Consider the following 26317-nt stretch of genomic DNA (forward strand, 5'->3'; position numbering starts at 1 on the left):
CATTCATACACAGCTGGTGGCAGCATAGATTTATATAACCCTTGAGGGAAGCATTATGGCAACGTCCACCAGGAGCCATAAATAATGGTGCCCACCGCCCGTGGGAATCCACCTGGAGGAAATCATTCAACAGGCGGGAAAAGCTGTTGGAGGGAGCTGCTCACCGCAGCCTTGCTGGGGACACCGGACCCAACTCAGTGTTCATCAGGAAGGGACGGCTGAGCAAACTTGGGGTGCTCAGCTCCTGCAGTGTTGTGCAGCCATTGAAAATGATCACTAAGAAGCCCAAGCAGCAAATGTGGGTGAAAAAAAGCAGAATTCTAAACTGCCCATGTGCACTGTGGTTATTATGATGTAAAAGTTCAGATGTTCCTTGACTTACCATGGGGTGGTGTCTTGATAAACCCACTATAAACTGTAAAGATTCTAAGTTAAAGATGCATTTAACGCCCACAACCTACCGAGCATCGTGGCTTAAACTGGCCTACCTTAAACGTGCTCAGAACGCTCACAATAGCCTGCAGCTGGCCAAATCACCGCACTGTCACTGCCCAGCAACCCGAGAGAGGATCGTGGAGCCTACCACTAGCCCAGGGGAAGATCAAAATTCAAAAAGTAGTTTCTACTAAACGCCTATGGCTTTTACACCATTGTGAAGTCAAAAAGTTGTTTCACAGGGAGGAACTAGAAGCTGGCCCCTTCTCTCCTGTGTGGGTGGGGGGCACAGGAGCCATGGGAGATCCCTCCACTCTTACCATGAAGCCTGGGGCACAAGTGCAGCTCCCAGTGATACTGTGGCAGTCGGCGCCGTTCTGGCAGGTGCAAGGCAGCTGGCAGCCATCGCCATAGTAGCCGGCAGGGCAGGACTCATTGCAATGGTGGCCAGACCAGCCTGGCTGGCAGGTGCAAGCTCCGGTTACCGGGTGGCAGCTGAGCAGATGAGAGGATGGGAGGACAGTCTGGTCAGGGATGCGGGCCTGTCCCGCCCTCTGCCCACACCCAGTCTTAATGCCTCAGTTGTTTGTCAGACGATCCCGAGGCCGTGTGGTCTTACTGTCCCCAGGAAACTGAGGCTCATGGTGGCTATATAATTTGCCTAAAGTCACACAGCAAGGAAGTGGTAAATGCAGGATTAGAATCCAGGTCTCTGGACTCACAAACAAGTGCTCTTTATAATAAAAATACACAGACACCAAAACAGAAGGTAGTCTCTTCAGTTCCTTCCCTTATGGATTATGGGGTCCAGATCTTCACCTACTCTGCACCCAAGACAGATGCCTGGGGCAGGGTAGGCACAAGAGGGTTGTCGTGAGACCCAGTGGCATGTTGAAGGTACTCAGTGAACATTTGCTGAGTTAAAATGAGACCTCAGGGCAGATGGGGCCTGCCCTCTGGCAGTGCCTGCCTGGGAGGGGCACCCTCTACCTGTGCTTTGCCAGGGCTCCCAAGAGTAATGGACCTTGTCTCCATCCCCTGTCTGCCTAGGTCAGAGAAAGGACCACTGGGATGGAGGCAGGAGCTGCCTGTCATGACCTCTGGAGAGTGGGGCGACCTCTGGCTGGCAGAGGTCTGATGCAACAGGCAATATCCATTCAGGATCAGAGGGGATGCGGGATGTGATGACTGTATTTCTCAGAGCATCTGCAGCTGTGTAGCTGACCAATGGCCCCAGGTGCTGCATCTGAAATCCATCACTGCACTTGCTCAGAGGCCACACTTTCCCTGCGCTGTCCCCAGCTAGAGCTCAGCAGGGAGGGTACAGTCAGAGCACGTTCTTGGCAGATCTGGGGCTCCTCTGTTGGGCACTTTTGGGTTAAAGATTTCCTACCTTACCAAACTTTCTTAGAACGGTGCTGCAGGCTAGGGCTTTCCCTCCAGTCTTCCTGAATTCCTTCTCTCCTTCACACGGGTCAGAACTGCATTGCCATCTGATGCTCTCTCAGCCCACCCAGTCCCCTCCTCATGTCCCCTCACAGCTGTCGTCGTCTTGGCAAATCCCTTGCCCTTGGCATCTCCTTCTGGGAGGACTGAAGCTAACACTCCAGAGAAGATGCTGGATGGTGGAGACAAGCCTCTCAAGATTCCCTGTGTTACCTGCCTCCCTGCCCCGGAGTCACCTGCAGGGATGTGGTTGAAAGAAGCATGCTCTGGGCCGGCAGGAAGAGTCTGGGTACAGGTCTTAGTTCTGCTAAGTTCCGCAAGGACGTGTGATCTGTCTCCCTGGGTCACTGCTGGCTCTCCAGCACCTGGCGCATATTCACGTCCCGATTAAATATTTGGGAATGAATAGTCCTTTTACTACAAGTAATTATTTTCTGTGTCTGTTGACTTGTTTATCATCTGTCTCCCCTGCCAGGTGACAGCTCCGTAGGGGAGAGCCTTTGTCTATTTCACCTCTGTATCCTACCCCAGCGCCCAGCAGGGGCCCTGGCACGCTGGAGAAGCTCAGTACATATTTGGCAGACGAGATAATGAACAAACTAATTGTGTGAAGCCCAGCCAGGTTATTTCTCTTCTGGGAGCCCTGGTTTTCTCCCAGAGAATGAGGCAGGATGGACAGGAGCAGACAGCTCCTGAATAGGACGTGTAAATAGCTAATAATCATTTTGTAAAATGTGGGACCATTGACTAGTCTCATTAGTCATCAAATCAAAATAACAATTGGATATCACCTTTTCTCTATCATAACAGTAAAAAAAAATTTTTTTTTTTAAGGAACAATACTCAATGCTGGTCAAGGTTTCTGGAAAACAATCTGAGGCTATGTGCCAGGAGTCCTGCTAAAAATATTGAGACCCTTTGGTCTTATAATTCCATTTCTCTGAATGTATTCTAAGGAAATAATCATAGTCGTGGGGAAAGATTTATGCACACATACATTCCCCAAAGCATTATTTATAACAATGGAAAATGGAAGCAATTTAAATAAAAAATCCTATGTGACTAGGCTGTTAAAGCACCAGGCACCTTACACTACACGCGTTCCCAGTCATCACGGAAGCCTCTGTCTCACAGATGGCACTGCGAGGTTATGCCACTTACCCAAGGTCACACACCTGAAGCAGTAGCAGCTGGGATTCACACCCAGGTCTGTGTGACCGTGGTCTGTCCACTGCCTCGTGCTGCCTCTGACAACAGGACACCGGTGAAGTGAATAATGACAAGTCACATAAGGGGATGTTAAAGAAGCATCCCAATGTTTTCCAAACTACTTAATGATGCAAGGTTAAGTGGCATGAGCAAATTACATGCAAAGGCATGACCTAGAGTATGAAAGGAAGTGGTGGAGACGTATATGGACGTGGATGGTGAGTGAACCAATTACAACAAAATGGTTTTTGTGCTCCCCTCGGGGTCGAGAAATTGTAAGTGATCCTGAGGTTTTATTTTTTCTTTAAATTTCTGTGTTCTCTGACATTCTCAAACTGAGCATTTATTACAAACACACATAAAGTAATAAAAGTTATAAATTTGTAAAAAAAAAAAAAAAAAAGAATGCATGTAAGAGATGAGTGTTTGAAACACTTCCTGATCTGGAAATTCTTCTGAAATTTTCCAGAAAAATTCTTCCCTGAGCCCTACACTGTAAGGGGAGAAATGGTCTGCATGGGTGCCACGGGACAGGAGGACCCATTTGGTGGCCCTGACCCTCAGCCAGACAGGGTAAGGTCCCCCTTTCTGTCCCCACACTCTGAGCAAAGCCCTGGGGCATAGCGTTTCTCAGTTCCGACTTTCCAGGGCCTCCTCTGAGGTTTTGGTTTAGACACAGGGTGTCAAACTCGTTTTCACCACGGGTCACATCAGCCTCGAAGTTGCCTTCAAAGGGCTGAATGTAACTTTAGGACTGTATAAATGTAACTACTCCTTTACTAGGGGCAAGGAGCTTGGCGCTGCCGCCGGGTAGAAACAAGGTGCCAGCCGGATAAAACAAGTCAGAGATTCTGCCCGCAGGCCTTATGTTTGCCCCCTGTGGTTTAGAGGGACTGGCTCGGTCACTGTGCTGGAGACTGAGGTGCTTGGACCCAGGAAGTGACAGGCGGCAGTGCTGGCTGCAGTGATCTGCCCAGCCTGGGAGATTCTAGAGGGTCTCAGGCACCCATCTGCCCTTCCTGTCAATAGAATCTCTCACTGCGGGCCCTTGCTCTTGTAGGAACACCAGCCTGTGAAAAGCACACTAAGAACACAGCGAACCAGCAGACGCCGCCTTCTAAGCCGCTCCTACACTTCCCGGTCTCCGTCTAGGGCCGCTGTCAGCGTTTTGGCTGCTCAGGGATGTGTCTCAGCCCCAATTTTACTTTTTACTCTGACAGCCAGAAAGCTGCCTGAAATTCTTTCTCTCTCCTTTCATGTCCCTAAAAATTTTATTAAAAAACCCAAGATCTCTGTTTTCTTAATTCGGTCATTTGTCATGCTTTTACAAAAACTCCAAAATCCCTCTGAAAGGAGGGAGGGAATGACTGCTGACTGATCAGGCCTGAGAACCGTGCGCACCAGGCTCCCGGCACCCGCTTCACGTCCCTGTCCCCCTCCTCCCACTGGTGGCAGGGCCAGTCCCTCATCACGTGGCAGGCAATCGACTGTTGGTTAGGCTCGGGCAAAAGTCACGAACACTGGTGTCCAGGTTTGCTCTGTTTCTTCTTCCTCACCTTTGTCTCGTTTCCCCCAGACACAGATTAATCACAAGGTAATGGGAGCCGAAAGCTGAACAATATAGGAATCTTTTCAGGGTGGATTTCTCTGCCTCTTTTTCCGGGTGCTCTGAGATTACTATCAATGCTGCATCTGTTGGCTAAATCAAATCTTTCAAAGGTAATACATGATCACAGCTGCTAGAATTCGTCTATGACAGTCCCATTGTGGAGGGGACCTGGAACAGGCCCGGCACTCAAGTGCTCTCCCTGTCAAGGTCATTCCTTTATGAAGGAGGGTGGTTTCTTTGTGTGCGCTACACAAAGAGAGCGAAGTGTTGAGGAATCTTTTCAGCCTCTTCTGCCTTCCCAGGGCACGTGGACTGGACTTCTTTGAAGCAGCCTCTCTAGAGGGGCACAGAGCAGACAGGCTGGGGCTGGCCTGAGGAGGAGGGTTGTCTTTGGTTGGGGACTGGAAGTACTTGTCTTCCTAGTAAAGATACTCAAGGCCTCACGAGCTGGCTTGTATGGGGGCGGAGGGGGGGGGTCTGTTGTCAGTTCTTACAACAGAAGCAGAAGCCAGGGGAAAATGAGGCTGGGCTTCTGGGGGTCCCAAGCTCCATCTCTCCGGAGTCGGATGGAAACTTCACTTTCAGAGACCACAAGAGACCTTTCATCCGCACTGGGCTGCTGAAAGGTGCGGCACAGATCGGGAAGCGGAGACACAGAGAAGAGAAGCACCTACTTCAGGATATTTGCGCAGACAGAGGTAGCTCTGAGGTCAGGACTCAGGGGCCGCGGCCCCACCAGAACCTGCCTCTGACCTGCTGTGGATTTAGGAGTCAGAGCTGTTCCTCTGGCTCAGGGTTCATGGGAAGAGAGAAGTGCCCCGGGTCCACACAGAGGAAGAGAGCTGTTCTCTGGCTCCGGGAGGACGAAGCCAGCACAGCACTAACTGGCTCTCAGCCTCGGGCAATTTTGCCTCCCCCGACCCCAGCCAGGAAACATTTCTGGTTTTTAGAACTTGGGGGTGGGCTGCTGCTACTGGCACCGTGTGGGCAGAGGCCAGGGACACTGCTAACCATCCCAGAGTGTACAACAAAGAATTCTCCAGCCCCAAATGCCAATAGTGGTGAGGGTGTGAAATCCTGAGTTAGACTGAACACTGTGTTGGGGGCTCAGGCACTGGGGCAGTGTGCCAAGAGAAAGGAGTGAAATATGTTTTAAAATATAGGGCAGACATCAGCTCAAGGGCAGAACCACCTTCTCTGTGCCAGCACGGTGGGTCACTGAGGCTGCGGGGACGCACTAGCCAGGCACTCCTGCCTTCAAGGAGCCCAGGCTGTGAGGGGTGGTCGTGCAGACTCAAGGCGCCCAGCCTTGGGGGCTGGCTGCCAGGTGCTCTCAGAGCCCCCACTTCCAAGCAGCGCTGCTGCCTCCCAGTATCTGAAACATGACACGCATTAAAGACAAAGCAAATAACCATTAATATTGGATGGGCTGAGATTAGCGACAGAGAAGAGGGAGTCCTTCCAGATTAATAATGCATTGAGGACTCCTTCAGAGAAAGGATAAATTATGCAGGGCATGGCTGCTCAGGCACAGGAGGAAAACAACAGCTCTTTAATTTGGGGGTTGGCTGGATCTCCTTGGCTGGGACTTGCCCTGCATTGGACCTCAGAAGAAGCCTTGCTTCCTGTCCCAGAGACGGTCCTCCCTTGGCTTCCCAGCAGGGAGGGGGGTCCTGATGCTGTCCCATGTGGGACCCCTGTGTTTAGAGCTTCGTAACTCTCACCCTGCCTGCCAGTCCAGATGCCACCTCCTCCAGGAAGCCTTCCCTGACAGCATAGCAGTCTCCAGTGGGGTTTTCTGCACACAGCCCTGGGTCACAGTGACTTGAACAGAACATGGACTAGCCATATATATTTCACTGATGCTAAGATGCACTTTCTCCCACATTTCCACATCTCTGATATTGGGAATTCTATACAATTGATGGTACATCATGGTTCAGTTGATAGTGTTTTCCTTTTTCAGTAGTCCATAAAATAAAGCTGTGCCTCACGATTTCTTTTGAAGAAATATGGTAGAAGGTGCTCAGTGTGTGTGACTGCCCCAGAGCTGCATACTGGAGGGCTGGACTAGTGACGAGGGACCCTTATTTCCTCCTTGCAGGCCGGCCCTGCAGGCACTCGTGTTTGTTGAATGAATGAATGAGTGAATGAGTCCTCAGCTCCTACACAGGCCAGCTCTTTTGGCTCCAGGGCCTCCTACCACAGTCTCCTTCCCAGCCCTCCACCCTTGCAGGCAGCACCGCCCTAAGCCACTCAGTTCCTGGGACTGAGGACTGAGGACAGGTTTCATCTAAGCTATGACACTCCCTAAGATGCCTCCGCTTGCAGTAGCCAGAGGCTCTTGGGTGATTTGTGAGAAACCAAAAGCTGGAAATGAAGAGGGCTGAGGCTAAGCCCTGGCTGTCCCAGAGACAGGGCTGCGAAGCAGAGATGCCTCTAGTCTGCAAACAGCACCAGCGCACACTGCCCAAGCAGCCAGTCCTCCCCTGAGCTGTTCTATAGGTCCGAAGGGAGAAGGAAGACTCTCCCCACCCTTTACCACCCAGATGAAAGGTAGCCACATAAAGGGCTGTGGGGGCATTTGTCTGGGTCATCAGCTCATTTATTGCCAGAGGGTGGTACCAGCTGCTGTGAAGCAGGAAATGAAGGGAGCTGGGAGAGTTGGCCCAAGACAGCTCTGGCTTCCCAGATTCAGGCTCCTCTGGAAGCAGGGGTGGAGCGAGCTTCCGGTCAGGTGTCCCCAAGTCCCAAAGGACACAGGTTGCAGATAAAGGCTGGCTCTAAGCCAAGGCCCTAAGGAAGGGCCTGCCCTCTGTCCCTCCTGTTCCTCCACCCTAGCTCAGACCTGTGGGGATAGCCCTCTCCGGGCCCAAGGGGTACCACACTGATTTTGAAGGTCCCTTCTGGTATGGGCCCTGGGTGGCTCCTGCTTCTGCCCTAGCTTTCCTGTCTGTGGGCGCCTGGGGGTTGGAAAACATTTAGCTAAATGCAGAGCATGTAGAGGTGAAATGTTCTCCAGGACAATGCCCCCAGAGCCTATGGCATCTGGAGGCAGCCCTCCTGGCCCCCCAGGGCTGTGTGACTTACCCACCCCCAGCCCACTACCCTGAAAGTCACCAGGCTCCCTTCTTGCTTCTGAGTGTTGGGGTCTCAGGTTAGCCCTTTGGCAATGCTGACACTTGAGTATGGTAGACAGAGGCCGATGACCTGGGTCCTGGTCCCAACTGTCTGTGCGGCCTGGGGCTTTCCCTGCTTTTCATCAAAGTGGTCAGCAAAGATGGTTGCAGAGGTCCCTGCTCTTTCACTGTCCTGCCTGTGTGATCGGGTTGGAGGTGGGGGTCTGTGTCCGGACAAACCCTCTCTCCACCAGGGCCCACCCCACCCCCAGTTCGTACCTGATGGTGTTGTCCGTGTCACAGGGGCAGGGCAAGGCGCAGCCCGGGCCGTGCAGGCCCTCGGGGCACAGCCGCTCCTGGCAGCGGGGGCCTTGGTAGCCAGGCTCACACTGGCAGGCGCCGGTGGTGGGTGAGCACTGGCCCCCGTTGTGGCAGTCACAGCGCTGGGAGCACTGGAAGCCGAAGGTCCCGAAGGGGCATTCCTCTTGGCACCTGTGGGGGGGTCGAATGGGGCTGAGGCTGTGCCCCTCGCCTGCCCTTCCAGATTCACCCAGCACGCGTCCCCAGCCTCCAGGACTGGGCCTGGTGTGCTGTACCCCCGACAGCCTCCCCCACCTTTCCCTCTCGTCCAGAAAGTATCCAGTGGCATAGTCACCCCGGTCTGTTCCCTGTTCAGGCCAGGCCCCCTCCGTCCCCCAGCGCTGAGTTTGTGCTGTCGTATTTCACCGACCATAGGCCTGTTTTTCTCATTTTCGGTGGCAGTAAAATATACATAACATGACATTTACTGTTCCAACCACTTTACGTGTACAGTTCGGTGGCAGTAAGGACACTCACGTTGCCATGCGGCCATCTCCACCCGCCACCTCTGCAGCGGTGTCCTCTTCCCAAAGCGCAACTTCTGCATCCATTAAATGCTAAACCTTATGTTTTAAAAATATTTTTAACATCTCTGAAATCAGTTAAATCTTATAACTGATGGTGTGTCATAGTGTCATTACCAGTGTTTTTCATTCTTAGCAGGATATAAAATAATAATGCATCTTACAATCGATGGCATCTTGGATTTGATGAAATGGGGTCGTTTCGTTTCTAGTCACAGTCTCTGTTGTGTTTCAGTCTTTGGGGCAGGTGTAGAGACTCCGGTCCCCACACTGCCAGTGTGGGGTTACCCCATGGGTGCGAGAGGCACCCTCTGTCATCAGACGAGGGAGTTCCCCTCTCCCCTCCACCAGACTGGAGAATTCCTCTTCCTTGGACTGGAGGTCCCTCCAGGGCAGGGGCTGTGCCTCTCCCAGCAGCTGGTGAGCAACCTTCCCTCCTCCCCGCGCCGCCCCCCCCCCCCCAAAAAAAAGGACCGGGCCCTCTCTGTGTCCTGCATCTGCTCGGGCCTGGCACGTGGACCTCCAGCGTCATGGCAACTATTTGACTCAGACTCACAGCCATCGGCTGTGGGGCTGTGGGTCCTCCGTGGGGGGGGGGGGGGGGGGGGCCCTGCTGCTGACTGCCTGGCTTCCTGGAGTTGCCGGTACCCCTCACCCACCCCCGAGCTATTTCCGCGGGATGCAAATTCATTGTGGTAGCACCAGATCCTGACAAGTTAGGGGAAACCTGGGGGCCTGGGGGGTAAAAGAGGCAGTGCACTCCTGGGTCCCGGGACAAGCAGAAGTAGCCTCTGGGGCTTGGGTGATCCCTGCCCCAGCACTGCTCCCAGGTGTGAGAACGGAGTTCCCCCGCTCTGACCTCTGCTTCCTCATCATACTGGGGGACGATAAGAACTCAGCCTCACCAGGTTGTCTGAGGATTATAGGAGATAATGTGTGTAAACATTTACAAAGCTCTCCAACGCATGGTAAGGGCTCAGTGAGAAATGCTACTTATTATTATTACTCTTGTAAATATTTTTTTTGTAGTTCTCATAACAAAGCCCATCTGACTTTCTGCCTCAGATCCTGGCTTTAAAAAAGCTCAAAGGAAAGCTCAACGTCCACTCCGTTGTTAACATCCCAAAATGTTAACAACGGAGTGGACTTAGGGGATGAGAAATGTTTTAATTGTCACATTTCCCCACTTTCCAGGCTTTCTGCAATAATGGGGGGGGGTGGCGAGGGAGGGTAGAAACAAAAGATTAAAAACAAATATAGCCCTAGTTTCTTTATTAATTTTGGAGAGTCCTGAGTTGGAAACGATGCTCTCCACAACAGGGCTGGGAGACCTGTGTGTGCGCGACCTCGGTTGCCTGTTGTGAGGGTAAGTGGCGAGACCCCAGTGACGCGGGTGCGCCAGCCAGCAAGTGGCTGGGAGAGGGAGCAGGCAGTGCGCTGGGCACAAGTCTTGGCACTTCGCACTGGGGTGTCTCTGTCTTCCGTCCTTGCTGCCTTGAGTCCGCAATGGCAGGGAGAGGACATGGTAACTGGAGTCAAGCCTTCAGGGTCTCCCTCACAGGAAGATGCTACCCGTTCTCAGGTCTCTGAGATGCTGCAGCACAAGGAGGACTCTGGCAGAATGGAGGGGGCAACGGCAGCAACAAGGACTACAGCCCCAGGCACCCCATAGAGAGGGGCTTCCAGCTGCTTGGGCCCCAAAGCCTGTCCCCAGGCCCCCAAAGCAGCAGGTATTACCCTCACCCTCCCTTTGGAGTTGAGGAGCCCAAGACACAGACAGGTGAGATGACTGTTCCAACCTCACAAAGCCAGCAAGCGCCTGAGATGACCCCACGTCACCCTTCCTGCAAATCTTATCGCATTTAGCCAGTCTGGGGCCTCGTGAAGGGAAAGAGAGCAGAAAAGAGAGAGAGGAAGAGGAAGAAAGAGGGGATATCTGGAGAAGAAATGGAAGGTGGAAGACAGGGAGGAAGTGGGGAGGCTGGATGCAGGAGGCAAGGAGGGAAACTGAGTCAGGAGAGGAGGACACAGAGCATTGGAGAGCTGAAAAATATCACTATCTAAATTGCCGGCCCCTGTTCAGACTCAGAATGGATTTTCCTAGGAGTCCCTGAGCATGGCTCCCCTCAGATGCCTCAGACATCAGGGGAAGGAACCCCAGCCAGCAGACGCCTCCTGCCTCCTCTTCCCTTCCTCTGGGACATCCCCGCTCCCTCCCGTCCAGCAGGACAGGGCGGAGCCTGGACAGCAAGCTTTCTCTGAAGGGCACTTCCCCACCCCGTCATATTTATAAAGTGACTGACTCCACAGCCCGAGAAAAATCATCCGGAAATAAAATATTGACAACCTAATCCATTTACATAATCAGCCTCTTTTTTTTTCTACTCACAATTTAAATAACTTATTTATTTAGAGATCAAGCAACGACTGCTAATGAATTTTACACAAAGCACACTAATAACAGGGCCTGTGGAACAGAAGGGTAATCACAGCAAGAATTAGTTTTCTACTTAAACATCCTTCCTTTGCAACATATCAATCTAATGTCTCTGATATTGCCATTAACAACCAGATACATTGCTCAATTAAATTACAAAATGAGCTGCAAAGCCCTCGTTACATTTCATGTTTAATTTGCACTGGATTCTGCCTATCCAGGGAGGCCTGCATTATTACACCCACTCAACTTTAATATGCTCGTGATGATTTGGGGTGGGTTAATGCAGTTGTCACCTACAAAATTCATGGAGGCAATTTTACAATGTGTTAAACACCAGGCAGCCCTTTTAGGTGGGAAACTCAAATGTTACCCCGCCCTCCTATTGAATTCTTCTTTGTAGCTTGATTGGCAAAGCTTGCTGGAGGGCCTGGAGGCTCTGGGGATTTCTCTCTAGGCCCCACCAGGAAGAAGGGATAGGATTACTTTTCCATTTGGGACATTCTGGCACTGAAGGGTTCCGGTCAGGATGGAGGCATAGGCAGACATGGCTCACTTCTTCACACAACCACATCAAAATTACAACTAAAATATAGAACAACCATCACTCAGAACCATCAGAAATCGAGTTGAATGGAAGTCTGACAACTACGGAATTAAAGAAATCGCATCCATCCAGACTGGTGGGAGGGGCGCAGATGTGGAACGGGCAGGTCCCTCACCCACGTGTCGTAGATAAAAATTTGGGAGATATCTTGGGATCTCCAGGTCCCCCAGCCCAGGATTCCAGTGCCAGGAAGATAAGTCCCCATAACTTCTAGCTGCAAAAACCAGTGGGGATTGAGTTGGTAGAAGAAACTGCTGGAGTCCCAAGCAGTTCCTCTTAAAGAACTGACACAGGGACTCACACGATACTCATAGACTCACTCCCTCTGAGCTCCAGCACCAGGGTAGCAGCTTGAATGACACCAGTGGCACACAGGGAGAAACTGAAGTGTCTGGCATCAAGGTCAGCAGAGGCCATTGTCCCTTTTCTAAACCCTCCCTCCACAGAGCTGGCAAGCTGGTGCCATATCCTAGACTCTATCGACCTGGATAACACTGTTTGACCCACGTTGGAGATCCCCAGAGACCCTGCCCTACCCAACTTTCAGGCCCACCTAAGCTGCTTTTCCATATGAATGGCTGGTCTTGGCTCATGCTGCAAACTTCCTAAATCCTCTCAAACAAGCAACAGCTGGCCTCAGTGAGCCCCAGGCCCAGCACTAGCATCAGCCCTCCTAGATTCACAGCTTGGCTTCACCTGGGAATCTCCAAGCCCAGCACAAGTAGCAGCCATCTCAGACTGCTTTCTAGCTCAGGCAGGGTGACCCTGGGAAAAACACAGGTGGGGGCCAACCTTGGCTTGCACTACCTGGGAAACTCCAGGGCCAGCACACCCAGTGGACAGCTATAGACCATGTCAAAGCAACACCACCCTGCCCCTGCACCGCTGATCCTCTACGGAGGGCAGAGGATGGTGGTCAGTGGTCACACCCAGTCCTTGCAGCTGACCAGCCTGGGTAAATCCCTCCCATTAACCTACTAAAAGCAACCAAGGCTCAACTACAAGAGGAGGGTGTACTCAGCCCACATGAAGGGCACTCCTCAATTACCCAGCTTGGGTGAGAGGGGAGGCTGTGCCACTGAACCCTACAGGACACCTACTACATTAGGCCACACTATCAAGACATGGAGTCAAAGCAGCTCTACCTCATACATAGAGACAAACACAGGGAGGCTGTCAAAATGAGAAGACAAAGAAACATGGTTCAAATGAAAGAAAAAAATCAAAAAACTCCAGAAAAAGAGCTAAACAAAATGGAGATAAAGCAATTTATTAGATGCAGAGTTCAAAACACTGTTATAAGGATGCTCAAGGAACTTAGTGAGGACTCAGCAGCATAAAAAAGATCCAGTCAGAAATAAAGGACAAAGTAATTGAAATAAAGAATAATATATAGGAAAACAACAGTAAAGTGGATGAAGAGAATCAAATCAATGGTTTGGAACATAAGGAAGCAAAAAACAACCAATCAGAACGAGAAGAATAAAAGAGAATCCAAAAAAGCAAGGATAGTGTAAACAGCTTGAGGGACAACTTTAAGCAATCCAACATTTGCATTATAGGGGCGCCAGAAGGAGAAGAAAAAAAGCAAGAAATTGGAAGTCTATTTGAAAAAATAATGAAAGAACACTTCCCTAATTTGGTGAAGGAAATGGACATGCAAGTCTGGGAAGCACAGAGAGTCCCAAACAAGATGGAAGCAAAGAGGACCACCCCAAGACACATGGTAATTAAAACGCCAAAGGTTAAGGATAGAGAATCTAAAAAGCAGCAAGAGAAAAGCAGTTACCTACAGGGGAGTTCCCATAAGGCCGTCAGCTGATTTCTCAAAAGAAACTTTGCAGGCTAGAAGGGTTTGGCAAGAAATATTCAAAGTCATGAAAAGCAGGGACCTGCAGCCAAGATTGCTCCACCCAGCAAAGCCATCATTTAGAAACAAAGGGCAGATAAAGAGCTTCCCAGACAAGACAAAAACTAAAGCAGTTCATCATCACCAAACCGTTATTATATGAAATGTTAAAGGGACTCATTTAAGAAAATGAAGATCAAAACTGTGAACAATAAAATGGCAAAAAATACATATCTATTAACAATTGAATCTAAAAAACAAACTAAGCAAACAAGAACAGAGACAGAATCATGGATACAGAGAGTATTTTGATGGTTGCCAGATGGGAGGGGTGTGTAGGGGAATGGGTGAAGAGGTGAGGGGATTAAGAAGTACAAATAGGTAGTTACAGAATAGCCATGGGGATGTGAAGTACAGCACAGGAAATGGAGTAGCCATAGAACTTACATGCATGACCCATGGACATGAACAATGGTGTGGGGACTGCCTGAGGGAGTGGGGTGTGCTGGGTGGAGGGAGGCAAAGGGTGGAAAGTCAGGACAACTGTAATAGCACAATCAATAAAATATCATTTAAAAATAAAATAAACAGACGTTTAAGAAAGAAAACAGAAAAAATCAAGAGTTCCAGTGAGGTGGGGTCTCCTGGTGTTGAATCCAGCCAGTTGGAGCCCCAGGCCTGCTCCTCTCCAACAAATGGGCTGTATTCCCTCTCACGTGGCAGTGGCCTGCAACAAAGGGCTCCTGTCCTGGTTCTGGGGTCTTCCATCCCCTGTCACTCCTGACTCATCCTGAGTGTTTCCTTACTGGACGGGACGGTGAGGAGGGGAAGGTGGGCTCAGCGCTTCAGTCCTTCCTCCCCTACTTCCCCTAGAGACTCGGTCTCTGTGGCAGAGATCAGGGAGGGATGGGTCCCCAGCTGCTGCACCCTGTGGTCTGTAGTTCATACACCCCAAACTCACAGACATGAATCCTGGCTCACAAAGAAATCAGATCTGGCTTGAAGATCTCAGGCCAGGGGAAAGCAACCCCATGGCTAACAGTGGAAAAGCTCTTTCCTGGACATCAATAAGGATGTTGGGCAGACTCCAGTGTGAGTTGGAGGAGTCCAGTTATGTCAGTCAGAGGCAGGAGGGCTCATTTGTTGATTCAGCACCAATCTTGGTTTCCTAATGTTACCTGGACAGGGGAGGCAGAGGAATGGCAAACAAACGTTCCTCTCACCCCACCTTGCCTGGGCAGAGTAACCAAATCCAGGGCCAGAGATGAGTCATGGATCCCACAGAACCAGGCATGGGTGTGAGAGCCTCCTCTAGACTGCTCCTCTCTCTGCTCACAAAGGAAAACGTGGTTCACAGTGCGAGGGGGGAGGCTTGGCCCCGGTCTTGTGGGTAAATGTCCTCTTTCTGCTCTGAGTCCATTTGCCACCGGACACACTGGTTGTTGTTTCTCATTCTCCCACAGCACCTACCCTATCATCACGGCACCCTTCCTATGATGGCAAATGTGCTCACACGGTTATTACTTAGTTACGTGTTTCGTGGGGTATCCACTCTGCAAGGCTGGTTTGATCTCAGGACATTGGTGTCCTTGTTCAGTCTGCGGCCGTCAGGCGCTGCAAACTGATGTCAGTATCCACTGAGTGGAGCTCACATTAGGAATAAAAATCCACTTCTAGAAGAAATGGTGCAAAATGTGTGAACTGAGTTGGCACTCTTGGCTTCTTTGGATTCAGGTGCCATTGCCTCTGTGTTAGGAGCGCAGAAAGTAGAGTGGATGGTAGGTGCTCACCTGTCTCCCTAGGTGAGTCAATGCAAGTTCAGGTCACAGGGTTGGGGGCAGGGATACACTCAGCAGTCCAGGGGTGAGGAAGGACGAGTTGATGAATCTCCCTGGCAGGACTCAGAATGCTTTCTGAGAAAGGAGTGGGAGAGGAGAACTGGCCGGAGAATGCTGTGGGCCAGTAAACCTCCGCTGTTCTCTGCGAGGCGGCTGTGCAAATGAGCAGTATGAACAGCAAGGACAATAGTTAACATCATCCTTACCTGTCCCCCATGTATCCTGCTGTGCAATGACACTGCCCCGTCACGTGGTCACACTGCCCTCCGTGGTGGCAAGGACAGTCCTGGCTGCAGTTCTGACCAAATGTCCCTGGTGGGCAGGGCTGGGCACACACTGCTCCCTGAAACAGAGGAGGAAACACACGTGTAGGTGGTGGTTTGAGTTGCAATCCTAGAGCTACTTTCTCCTAGACGTGGCACAGCTGCTCCGGCCTAAGGGACCACTCCGTTCCCTCAGTGGGACTTTCTCCCCAATCACAGAGGCCTAGAAAGTCACACATTATGACTCCAATGCCCCACTTTAGAGATGGGGAGACTAAGGCCAGCTTGTTTATCCAATTATTCAGGACACATTTTATAGAGTGCCTATTGTATTCCAGGCACTCTATTGGGCACTGAGGGTATAAAAATGTAAGTAAGACTCTATTCCTGCCCTCCCAGTCTATTAAGGAGGCAAGAAAACAGATAATTTAAGCACCAGGTGCTAAGTGCCCTCACACGGGTGTACAACAGGGCTGAGGAAAAGCAGAGACTGTGCTTGACCATGATGGTCTGGAAACATACATTTATCTCCGCTTCTTTCGCAAACCCAGCTAACATGTGAGTAAAGGGGAGGGGTACAAAACTGCAAGGAAAAAGGAATAGGAGAGGGGACCACAGGGGTCAGAGATGTGGAACTGTGAGGTTTCTGCTTTCTCAGCAATGCTAAGTGCCTGCAAAGGGAGCGTGGGAAGACATCAGGTTGCCTTGTAACCTCAGAAAAGCTCAGAAATCAGAGACACCAGGAACCTTGGACAGCCAAGGTGCAGATGAAATGGAGAACTATTTGAAAACGTATCACACAGGGAATGAGATTCGATTTTTGCCCTCTTTTTACATAGCCGGGTCGGTTTCCCAAGACCGGCAGTTTGCTTTTAGAGAGGTCGACCCACATAGGGTTTGGACACGGGGCACCCAGCTGAGGGTGGGCGGTCCATGAGAAATGGAGGTCCTGCAGAACTCTGCCCGCTCAATGACCAGACCCTCTGCTCTCTTCCCCATGCAGCTCCTAGATGCAGATTCCTGGGCTACACTCCCTGGGGCAGCATTCTGGAGGATTCCTTTCTGGGGACACCGACAGCTCAAGAGGAAAGACCTATAGATACTGATATTTGAGGATCCCATCAGTCAACAAACCTACCCCTAGGCTTCCAACCAGCTTTTCTGAGGCTTATGGTAAAATATGAACAGGTGGCCAAGGAGCACCAGATATCTGAAATGAGACTCTAACAGGAAAAAAGATTCTAACATGAAGGAGACTTGTTAGAAGACTTCTAACAAGAAGGCTCGAACATGGCAGAAGAACAAAGCAGACAGATAGATGAGAGAACAATGCAGGGCGCAAAGAAAACGGAAGAAAAAGCCTCTGTTATGGTGAAAGTGAATACCCTCATGCAGTTATATGAAGACATTTGTACCCATGAAAACACAGAGGGCTAAAATAGGCTATCCAAAGAACAGTAAAGAGTTCTTAACAAGTGAAAATAGGATGACAGAACTTTTTAAAAACTGCAATATAAGAGCTGGAAGATAAAGGTAAGGAAATCTCCTACAAAGCAGAAGGGGGAGTGGGGACAGAGGGAGAGACAGAGAATGAGAATATAGTAAAATTCCAGGATCAGTCCAGGAGTTCTGACACGTAGTTAACAGGGGTTCCAGACAACAGAACCGAAAAGTGGAGGTAAGTGGATTAAATGGGAAATATAAAACAAGAAAATTTCCCAGAAGAGAAGGATGGAAAGCATTGATTTCTGAATTCAAAGTGCCTGTGGAGTATCCAACACAAAAAGTGGAAGGAGATTGACGTTAGGCCCGTCATTGTAAAATTTCACATTTCTATGGATAAAGTCACATACCAAAGAGCAGAAATCAATTGCCCTGCCTGGTGTGGCTCAGTGGATTGAGCACCAGCCTGAGAACCAAAGGGTTGCTGGTTGGATTTCCACTCAGGGCACATGCCTGGGTTACAGGCCAGGTCCCCAGTAGGGGGTGCTCGGGAGGCAACCACACATTGACGTTTCTTTCCCTTTCTCCCTCCCTTCCCCTCTCTAAAAATAAATAAAATCTAAAAAAAAAAAAGCATATTAGACTTCTTAACTAGAAACTAGGAGACAATGAAACAATGCCTTAAAAATTTGGAGGAAAATAATTTCCAACCTAGAATTCTACACCCAGCTAAATTAACACTCAGATGGGGGATTCAGTGAAGACATTTTCAGATTTGTACAGTTTAAAAAAATTAAATTTCCACGAACACTTTCTCTGGAAATTATTGGAGGCCTTTTTTTCCCCCCATGAAAAGGAATTATCCAAGAAAAAGAAAGACTTGGGCGGCTGGAAATAGGGCCTCCCACAGAAGAGGTGAAAGGGGCTACAGGAGGGCGGGGGCGGGGAGCCCTTGCACAGCAGCCGAGGGGCAGGACCCGCTCGCGGGTGCCGGGTGTGCGGCCTCCAGAGCAAGGTGGAAACCAAAGCCACGTCAAGAGGTTGCTGATGTGTCTGACTTTATGGAGAGCATTTCAGAGTCCTGCAGGGAGTTGTAGGGATAAATTAGTAACAGTACCTATGTGCTCATAGGTACCTAAACATTAAAAGTGATTTGATCAAAAATTGTAGTAAAACAATTCCCTCAGTTTCCTTCTGAAAGGAAAACAATTTCCTTTGAGAGGGTGGGAGAAAGGTTGCTTGTGTGTGTGCGTGTGTGCGTGTGTGTGTGTGGTTAGAGCCGAATTTTATTCTGCATTAGGAGGAAATCAATAGATTCGATAAATGTCTACATTGGAAAAAGGAAATGGCAGTAAAGCATGCTATAAAGAAATATGGAGGAAAATACCAGAAGAAACTAAGAAACTGGAATGAGGTTGCCTTTTGGGAATGGGATTTATGAGTGGTGCAGGGGATGAATTTCCCCTCCTTCTAGTATTAGCCTTGTGGTATTAGATAACTTTTAAAATTATAATATGAATCTTAGATCTTTATCAAACAGAAATTATAACCTGTTCTTGTCTCTTGCTGCCCTTCCAGCCTCTCTCCACAAGGGATAGTTGTAGCTCTTATGGAGATCAAGTATTCTCCCGCAATTAATTAATCAATTAGTTCAACACACAATTATTAAGCACCAATAATTGCCAAGCCCAAGGAAGCTAGTTTAGTCAGGAAAATCTGCTGACCAGAAACATCTTTCAATATCATCCAATTTACTTGTAATGAATTAAGTGGGAGGCCTTTCAGCTCCACACATAAGTCAGACAGTGAGGATCTGGGGGGGGGGCGGTGCTGGAAAGGGGAGGGGAGGGACGGTGAGATGAGCGTGTGTGCAAGGAGAGCGGTGGGGGAAAGCTGCTCAGAGGAGAGGTCCCTCTTCCCCTGGAGCTGGTGCCCCAGGCGTCGCAGGGGCCTGCATTCTCACTGCACCCCACAAGCTTAGGGATTCTTCCAGGGAGAGAGGAGTCTTTCTGGCCACGCTCTGAGTCAGTCCTCTGCAGTCCTGGGTGGACAAGGATGCTCTGACCCTAAAAAAACATTTTGAGCATTCTTGGGGGGCTGTGCTTATATCTCCTACCTCCCCATCATGGAGCACTGTGGGACCCTCATGTGCTTACACACACATACCCACATGACCAAGCCCCTCGAGACGACCAGTAGGAAAGTTGGGTGCACAGAATGCTTCCTTCCAACATTTCCTAGGGAAATCAGTTGTTCTTGAGACTTCTTGGTACTCCCCAACTGCAGGCAATCTCTAAACCCCTAGGTTCTTCCTCGGGCTTGAGCTCCTGGGGCCTTAACGAATTTAATACCTTGAAAGGCCTGCTGTCTGGTGTGGTAGAAAGAACACTGGACTCAAAGTCAGGAATTGGGTTCAAATCTTAGTTCTCCTCTTCTCAGACAGCTGAGCTAAGACAAGTTGTATGATTGTGCTGAGTCTCAGTTTCCTTGCCTGTGAAATGGGAGTGGTAACCCTGGGTCGCCCAGGTGTTTGTAAAGATTAAGTAAGATTAGCTATGTGAAGGGATGGTGTCTTAAAGAGCAGGCCTTTAATTAATATTAATTCCACCGAAGCAGACATCTGAAGAGGCGGCATGTGGTAGGAGCCCAGTACAACCCGGGACCGAGAAGAGTGGAAGTGAACCACATAACCAGCCAGTGACTGCTGGTAAGAAGAACAGCCTTTTGGGGAGAGAGCAGGCAGGAAAGTGTCAGCTTAAAGAGGGCTGGGGCCTTATGGTTTCTCTCCTGCTTTTATGAGCTTAACTGTGTTTCCCTAAGTTCCTATATCCTAACTCCCAGCACCTCAGAGTGTGACTGTATTTGGAGACAGGGACTTTATAGAGGTAATAAAGTTAAAATGAGGTCATTAGGGTTGGTCCTAATCCAGTATGACTGATGTCCTCATAAAACGAGATTAGGACACAGACAGGGACAGAGGGAAGTCCCTGTGAAGACAGCCACCTACAAGCCAAGGAGAGAAGCATCGGAAGGAACCCACCCTGCCAACACCTTGGTCTCAGACCTCTGGCCTCCACAACTGTGAGGAAGTCAATTTCTGTTGTTTAGGCAGTTCCGTCTGTGCTGCTTTGTCCTAACAGCCCTAACACGTCTGCCCAATGGGCCTCCAACTGTAGGGGGACCTCGGGCTGTGGGGCATCCAGGGGCCTGGAGATGAGGTGAGGCAACAGAGGGGCTCCTCTCTGACTGGCTGGACCTGTTCATCGGTGCCACTGTTCTGGGTACCAGCTTCACTTTAAGAGACCACGACCACACGGAGCATTAGAAAGCTGGGGGCCAAGATGCCGACAGGACTCAGGGACGTGCCAATAGGACGGCTCGGCCTCTTTGAGCACTGAAGGCATTACTGGCGATCATGGTGGTCTCCGGCAGCACAGATGCCCTCGGCCAACAGTGTACAGTGGGGTGGCGTGGCTGCTGTGGAAATGATCCGGGCCACAGGCCAGGGTGTGGAGCTCTATGAATCATCCTCCTCAAACCTGAGCTTCTGTGACCCTACAACCTCAGATCCGAACGCCTCTCTTTGGCCCCCCTGACACCTGATTCTGTTCTCAGCTCCTCAGGCCTGCTGTTTTCATGTGTGTGCATCTGTGCACATGTGTAGCACACGCTGTATCCAGCCTGCACCATCAGACTGGGAACTCCTAAGGGGGTGACCACACCTCCTCCCCCCTCTGTGGCCGTCTGGAGTACCTGCTCTCGTCAAGCTACTCACACCTGGTTCCTCTCCTCTGAAAGGTCTGAGAGCCCAGAAAGAGGGGAAATAATTCCCCAGGCTCTTTGCAAAGCCCCCCACTGGAATGGGCTCATCCCAGCTGGGCAAGTGGAGTGTCCTGTGGGCACACTCAGGGCCTAGGGGCCTGGGATCTGATGAGGGGCTGGGAGGGCCAGAGTTCCTGGAGGCCCCTCTCCAGCTCTGCACAATGCCTCTGTTCTTCGCGGAGCTGCACTGTGTGCTTAGCAATTGTAGTCTTTAGGGCTCTGAGTGTAGCTGAGGCCACCGGGGAGCCAACAGGAAAGTGAGGCCACAGAGGGCGGTAAAGGCAGGACCTTTCTGCCCAGCATCCTCCCTTTGGCCCCAGCCTTCCTTGGGAGGGACCTCAGGCACGAACTGCGGCTTCAGGATACTGGGGCTCTGCATGAAAGAGGGGTATTAATAATTCATACAAAGCTGCAAGTTAAATGCTGTGTCAAAAATAGAAATGCAATTGTCTACAATAAAATTAAAAACATAAAGTCCCCAAATCCAAAGCTTCTATTGACAGAGTTTCTCATCTTCTGGAGGAACAAACCTCTCACTGTGCTAGGGAGAAAAACAAATGTCTCCATGTGTTGGCGCCCCCCTTCCTGCGTCCATCCCCAGCCTCCATCAGCCTCTCTAGAGGGGACTCTGCAGGCACAGGGGCCGCCTGTGGCCTGTTCTCCCCGCCATGACCCGACCTGATCATCCTGATCCGACTTCACTGCCTGCCACTGGGCCGGAGGGTGCTGGGACTCTGGAAGCCGGCTGCAGAGGGAGGGCCTTTCCAGAGCGTGGGGCAGGGTGGGGGGAGCAAGCAGGTGTGGGAGAGGCAGCAGCAGCCCTTTTGTCTGCCTCAGAAGAGACAGATAGATGGACAGACAGACAGCAAGAGTTGGGATTCAGGAGTCATTACACCTGGACTCTAGCTTCACCTCCCTCTCAGCTAGCAGTGTGACCTTGGGCAGGTAGGTCACTTAGCCTCAGCTTGCTCACCTGAGAGAGGAAGACAGTAATAGACCAATGGCGTTCAAACCTTTTAAAGCTGGGAGACCCTGTTTTTATATGAAATCTTACCTAGAATCTCAATAGACAAAGTATGTGTGGATTAAAATGGAGAAAGGGAGTGTGTGGGAGCCAGAGTCTTAATTATTAGGCTTCCCACCCCCGCTCTCCTCCAAGAAACCCAAGGGTTCAGTGAAACACGGAAGGAAGTCCTATGGTCTCGATCAATTATTTCCCAAAGCAGACATGCAGACACAGCTGGCTGCCTCCGAATCATCTGGAGAGCTTATTAAAAATAGAGATCCCTGAGCCCTGGAAGGTCTCGGGTGGGGCCTGGGAATCTGCATTCAACCCCAGCCCACTGTGACTCTGGCATGCAGCCAGGTTTGTGTGCTGCTGGACCAGATGATCCCCCAGGTCCTTTCCTGTCCAAAAAATTTTTGGCAGGTCTGTGCCTGTGTCAATGGGCCCTGCAGACGTCCCTCCTGTCTGCCCCCCTGTGACCGAGATGTTCACAGTCTCCTGAAATACCTTGCTCCTGCTCAGCAGCACTGTCCTCCTTGGCTTTGCAAAGCTTTCGGCCCCAGGGTGAGGCAGCCAGCTATGTCACTGAGCTTCCCCCCCCAGATAGGAAAGTCAGTGGCTCGCTGCTTCTGAGGAGCTGGGGTCTGTGGACAGTGGGGAGGGGTACCGACAGGTGGGCATGTTGGCTAGAAGGAGGCCCGTGGATTGTCTGTGGCACCCAGGTAACACGGACAAGCAGAGCACTTGCGTTTTCAAGGCACTTTGGACATGCTCTGCCTCACCTGAGCCTCCTGCCAACCACGGCAGCTAGGAAGGGCGGGGATGGCTGTTGTTATGCCGGTTTTGCAGGTGGGAAGGCATAGATCAGAGTAACTGAGGTTTTTTTCCAGGGTCAGCATTGAATGTGAGCCCTGAATTTAGGCCTGTTTAGTTATAAATCCCACCCTCTTTCCCATAAGGGTGGTTCCCAGACACAAGACCTGGATCGGTTGAGGCTGCATCAGAAGCACTGGGAGCACTTGTTAAATAAAATGCAGATTCTGGGGCCGACAGAATCAGAATGTAGGGGGTGGAGGCTGGGAATCTGAAGCTCTATAAACGCAGGTGATCCATACACCGCTGTCTCCCCACCTCCCCCCTCCTTATCCCATACCCTTTCTGCTACTTCTGCCCAGAGCTTATGGCAGCTTCAGTGAGTACCTATGCGCGTTCTATGAGAAGAATTCCACAACTTTGCATACAAGGGACTACAGGCTCAGAGAGGTTAAGTAACTTGCTTCAGGTCACACAGCACTTAGATGGCAGACCTGGGATTCCAGTTTCCATGGCACCACTGGCAACGTGTCATGATGCCCATGACCACAAACAGGAGTGGGGAGGGAATTCAGTGGGGGAGGAATTTAGCCCTCCAGGGTACATGTGAGTGAGTGATGCTCACAGTGCCCCACCCAGATCCACCAGGCCCACCTACCGTCCAGCCTGCGGGGCAGGCACACTCGCCAGTGATGTGGTGACAGGTGCCCCCATTCTGGCAGGGGCAGCGCAGCTCACAGTGAGCCCCGTGGCTCCCAGGCGGGCACAGCTCCTCGCAGCTGCGTGGGGAAGCAGAGGTATTAGAGGTAGCGGCACTCGGACCAGGTGGCAGGGCTCCAGGGCTCCTTAGGAATTAGTGAGTTCACAGTCAGTGCGAACTGTCCTGGGCACCAGGTCAGCTGAGATGCGGCCCTGCTTCCTGCCGTGCGTAGGGCTCAGAGAGAATGAACTGGAACGTGTGCTTGGGCCAGTACCTGTGGAATGACTTAAGTGCTTTCGGTGTTCTTCTGGGGAGGGAGAGCTGAGGAAGGCTTCCCCGAGAGGGAGACATTTCACCTGAGTCTTGACGTTAGTCCCACCAGGAGAATGGGAGGAAAGGCAGGCCGGGCGGAAGGAACAGCACGGGCAAAGACACTGAGAAGTGGCCATGGGTCCTGCCTTCAAGAATCTGCCTACATTCAGAGAGTGGGCGAATCTGGGGTATTACTCCCCCACCCCCAGGCTCTGGAAGGCTCTGTTACCATGACAGGCTCATGTATAGGAATGGGCATGGTGTCTTGGCCTTGGGTCTTAGTCCAATGGCCCTGGCTTCTAGCTGGAGCCACCTGAAGCTGGCCGGATGTGGGGGCAGGAACACCCTCAGTTGAGGAGGTATCTGTGGCTAGAGTCCTCAGGTGCCCTCCCAGGATCTGGGGCTGCTGGGGAGGCCCTGAGGCTTCTGTGAGTGGGGAAGGAGAACTTCAAACTTGCCTCTCAGGGGGTCTCAACAAAGCAGTCTTAGAGGTCCCCTGCCAGTACGGACTTTCCAGGGAACTGGAGTGAGGAGCTGTTTGGGGTCTGAGAAGAGGAGGTAAGGGAGAGGAACAGGCAGAGTAAACTACCCAAATCTGTGCATGATAGCTGGCCAGGCTCTCCTCCCCATTATTCCCCTGCCTGCCCCCCCCCACCCCTTACTCTGTTTTAAATGGCCTGGAAGGGCCAGGACCCAGGTGAGCAGAGGCCTTTGGGTTGTGATCAGAAGAGACTTACACGCTAAGGTCTGGGCCCTGACCAGGAAGGGACTCCTGGGAGGAGTTTAATGAGCTCCTCTGGCCACGGAGCGCCCATCCGTGCACAGTCTCAGCTTGCACCAGTCACGCCGCGGCCTGGGCAAGGTCTGGGCATTCAGCCTCTGCAGAACTTAGGGTCACAGAATGTATTTTACAGCCAGGACTATCCTGACCTTCCATCTGTTACCACCGCCCTGGCCACCTGCAAGGAGTAGGTGGGGACCGCACAGCTGCCAAGAGGTCAGCTGGACCCGCCCTCCCGTCCGCGCCCCCACAGCCACTTTACTCACTAGACACCGGTGTAGCCAGGTGCGCAGAGGCACTCGCCAGTGCGGGGGTCGCAGCTGGCACCGTGGTGGCACTGGCACGGTAGTTGGCAGCCCTTGCCATGGGTGCCAGGAGCGCAGAGCTCTTCGCAGCGCCAGCCTCGGAAGCCAGCGGCACACACGCAGGCGCCGGTGATGGGGTTGCACAGGGCACTGTTCTGGCACTGGCACCGGTTGCTGCAATGGGGTCCCCAGTGGTCACTGTCGCAGCCTGCAGGAGAGGAACAGGTCAGGGCTGAGGGACCCTATGGGCTCTCTTTGGGATGGGCAGGGGGAATCTAAGTAAGCCCAAGCTGCCTTCCATGTCTGCATTGCTCTTCCCCATAGGAGGCAGCAAGGGGTATCTGGGTGGAAGCTTTGGCGCCTCCTGAAACCTCCATCAGCTCTTCCTCAAGTGTGTGTGAACAATCAAACACTCAAGATAAGAAGCTTGTTTCTTCAAGGCATTTCCCATTCGGGGCCATTCCATTCCAACCAATGCCTCCCAAAGCCCCTTCTCCTGCGCTGAAGTTTGGAACGGCCAGCTGTTTACCTCCTGCCGCCTTTGCTAAACTCTTCTTGGTTGGCTGTCTCTGCTCCGCTCTGCCAGGCACTTCTTCTTAGGGTCTGCCACACCTCTTCTCTGGGGCCCTTCTCTTCGTGGTACCTCCCCAGCCCAGCCCTGCCCTGTACCCATCTATCATTCCTGCCCCTTCCCCCTCCTTCCCAGACTCATTAGTTTTCTCACCTCTTGCACCTCACTCTCCATGAACATGTCTTCTAACTTCCCGCCCCTCCCCGGGCTCTATATTTTTGTCACCCTTCCTGTCTCTCTCTCTTGCTGCTTTTCCCTTTTATTAATGCCTACGCCCCTGGTTACTTCATCTTCAGTTCACTTTCATTACTTTTCAAGCAGCCAACTTCCGAAGGAACAGGAAAAAGAAGTGTTTCCCTGGGAGGGGACAGATAGCCTTCAAGATCTTCATGTGTAATTAAATGTTTCAAAGAATGATACATGAGCCGGCTTTGCAGAAATTCACTCTACAGCTGTGGAGAGCGGCTGAATGGCAGAGCCCAGGCAGGTCCCCCAGCCTGCTGCCACCCCCTCTCTAATTCTTGCCTGGTGCCTACAGGACACAAAACGACAAGATGTCCTCAAACTCTTGCCTCACCCACTCGCGTCCTGGAGTAGGGATAAATGTGGAGCTCAGGCATGGACGGGCGCACAGCGTTCTGGGAGATGCTCAATGGGCAGAAAGATTGCTCCTAGCTAAGACCAGGCAAGACTTCCTGGAAAGGAAGGCGCCTGGCGTGAGCTGTAAAAGATGCCTATCGTAGTGACCAGCCGTCCCAGTTTCAGCAATGAAAGTGCAGTCTTCTGAGAAATCCCTCAGCAAACTGGATGGCTGGTCACCCTGTTGCCTGAAGACAATGAGATGATTAATTGACCTTTTTGCTCCAGT

At 51.3% G+C, this 26317-nt stretch overlaps 1 protein-coding gene across 3 annotated transcripts in view; it reads right to left on the reverse strand.

The window, feature by feature from the left end:
• MEGF11 (multiple EGF like domains 11) overlaps positions 1 to 26317 on the reverse strand; it is a 354762-nt gene that overhangs the window by 49885 nt on the left and 278560 nt on the right. For all 3 annotated transcript variants that reach the window (XM_053928049.1, XM_053928047.2, XM_071221987.1), the window contains exons 6-10: positions 24840 to 25086; positions 23439 to 23559; positions 15640 to 15776; positions 8098 to 8310; positions 756 to 930 (exon numbers count right to left, since the gene is read on the reverse strand). In XM_053928049.1, the coding sequence (XP_053784024.1) occupies positions 756 to 930; positions 8098 to 8310; positions 15640 to 15776; positions 23439 to 23559; positions 24840 to 25086 (893 nt within the window). The remainder of the gene's footprint in view (positions 1 to 755; positions 931 to 8097; positions 8311 to 15639; positions 15777 to 23438; positions 23560 to 24839; positions 25087 to 26317) is intronic.

Source organism: Desmodus rotundus, chromosome 7 (genome assembly GCF_022682495.2).
Source record: "Desmodus rotundus isolate HL8 chromosome 7, HLdesRot8A.1, whole genome shotgun sequence".
NCBI lineage: Eukaryota > Metazoa > Chordata > Mammalia > Chiroptera > Phyllostomidae > Desmodus > Desmodus rotundus.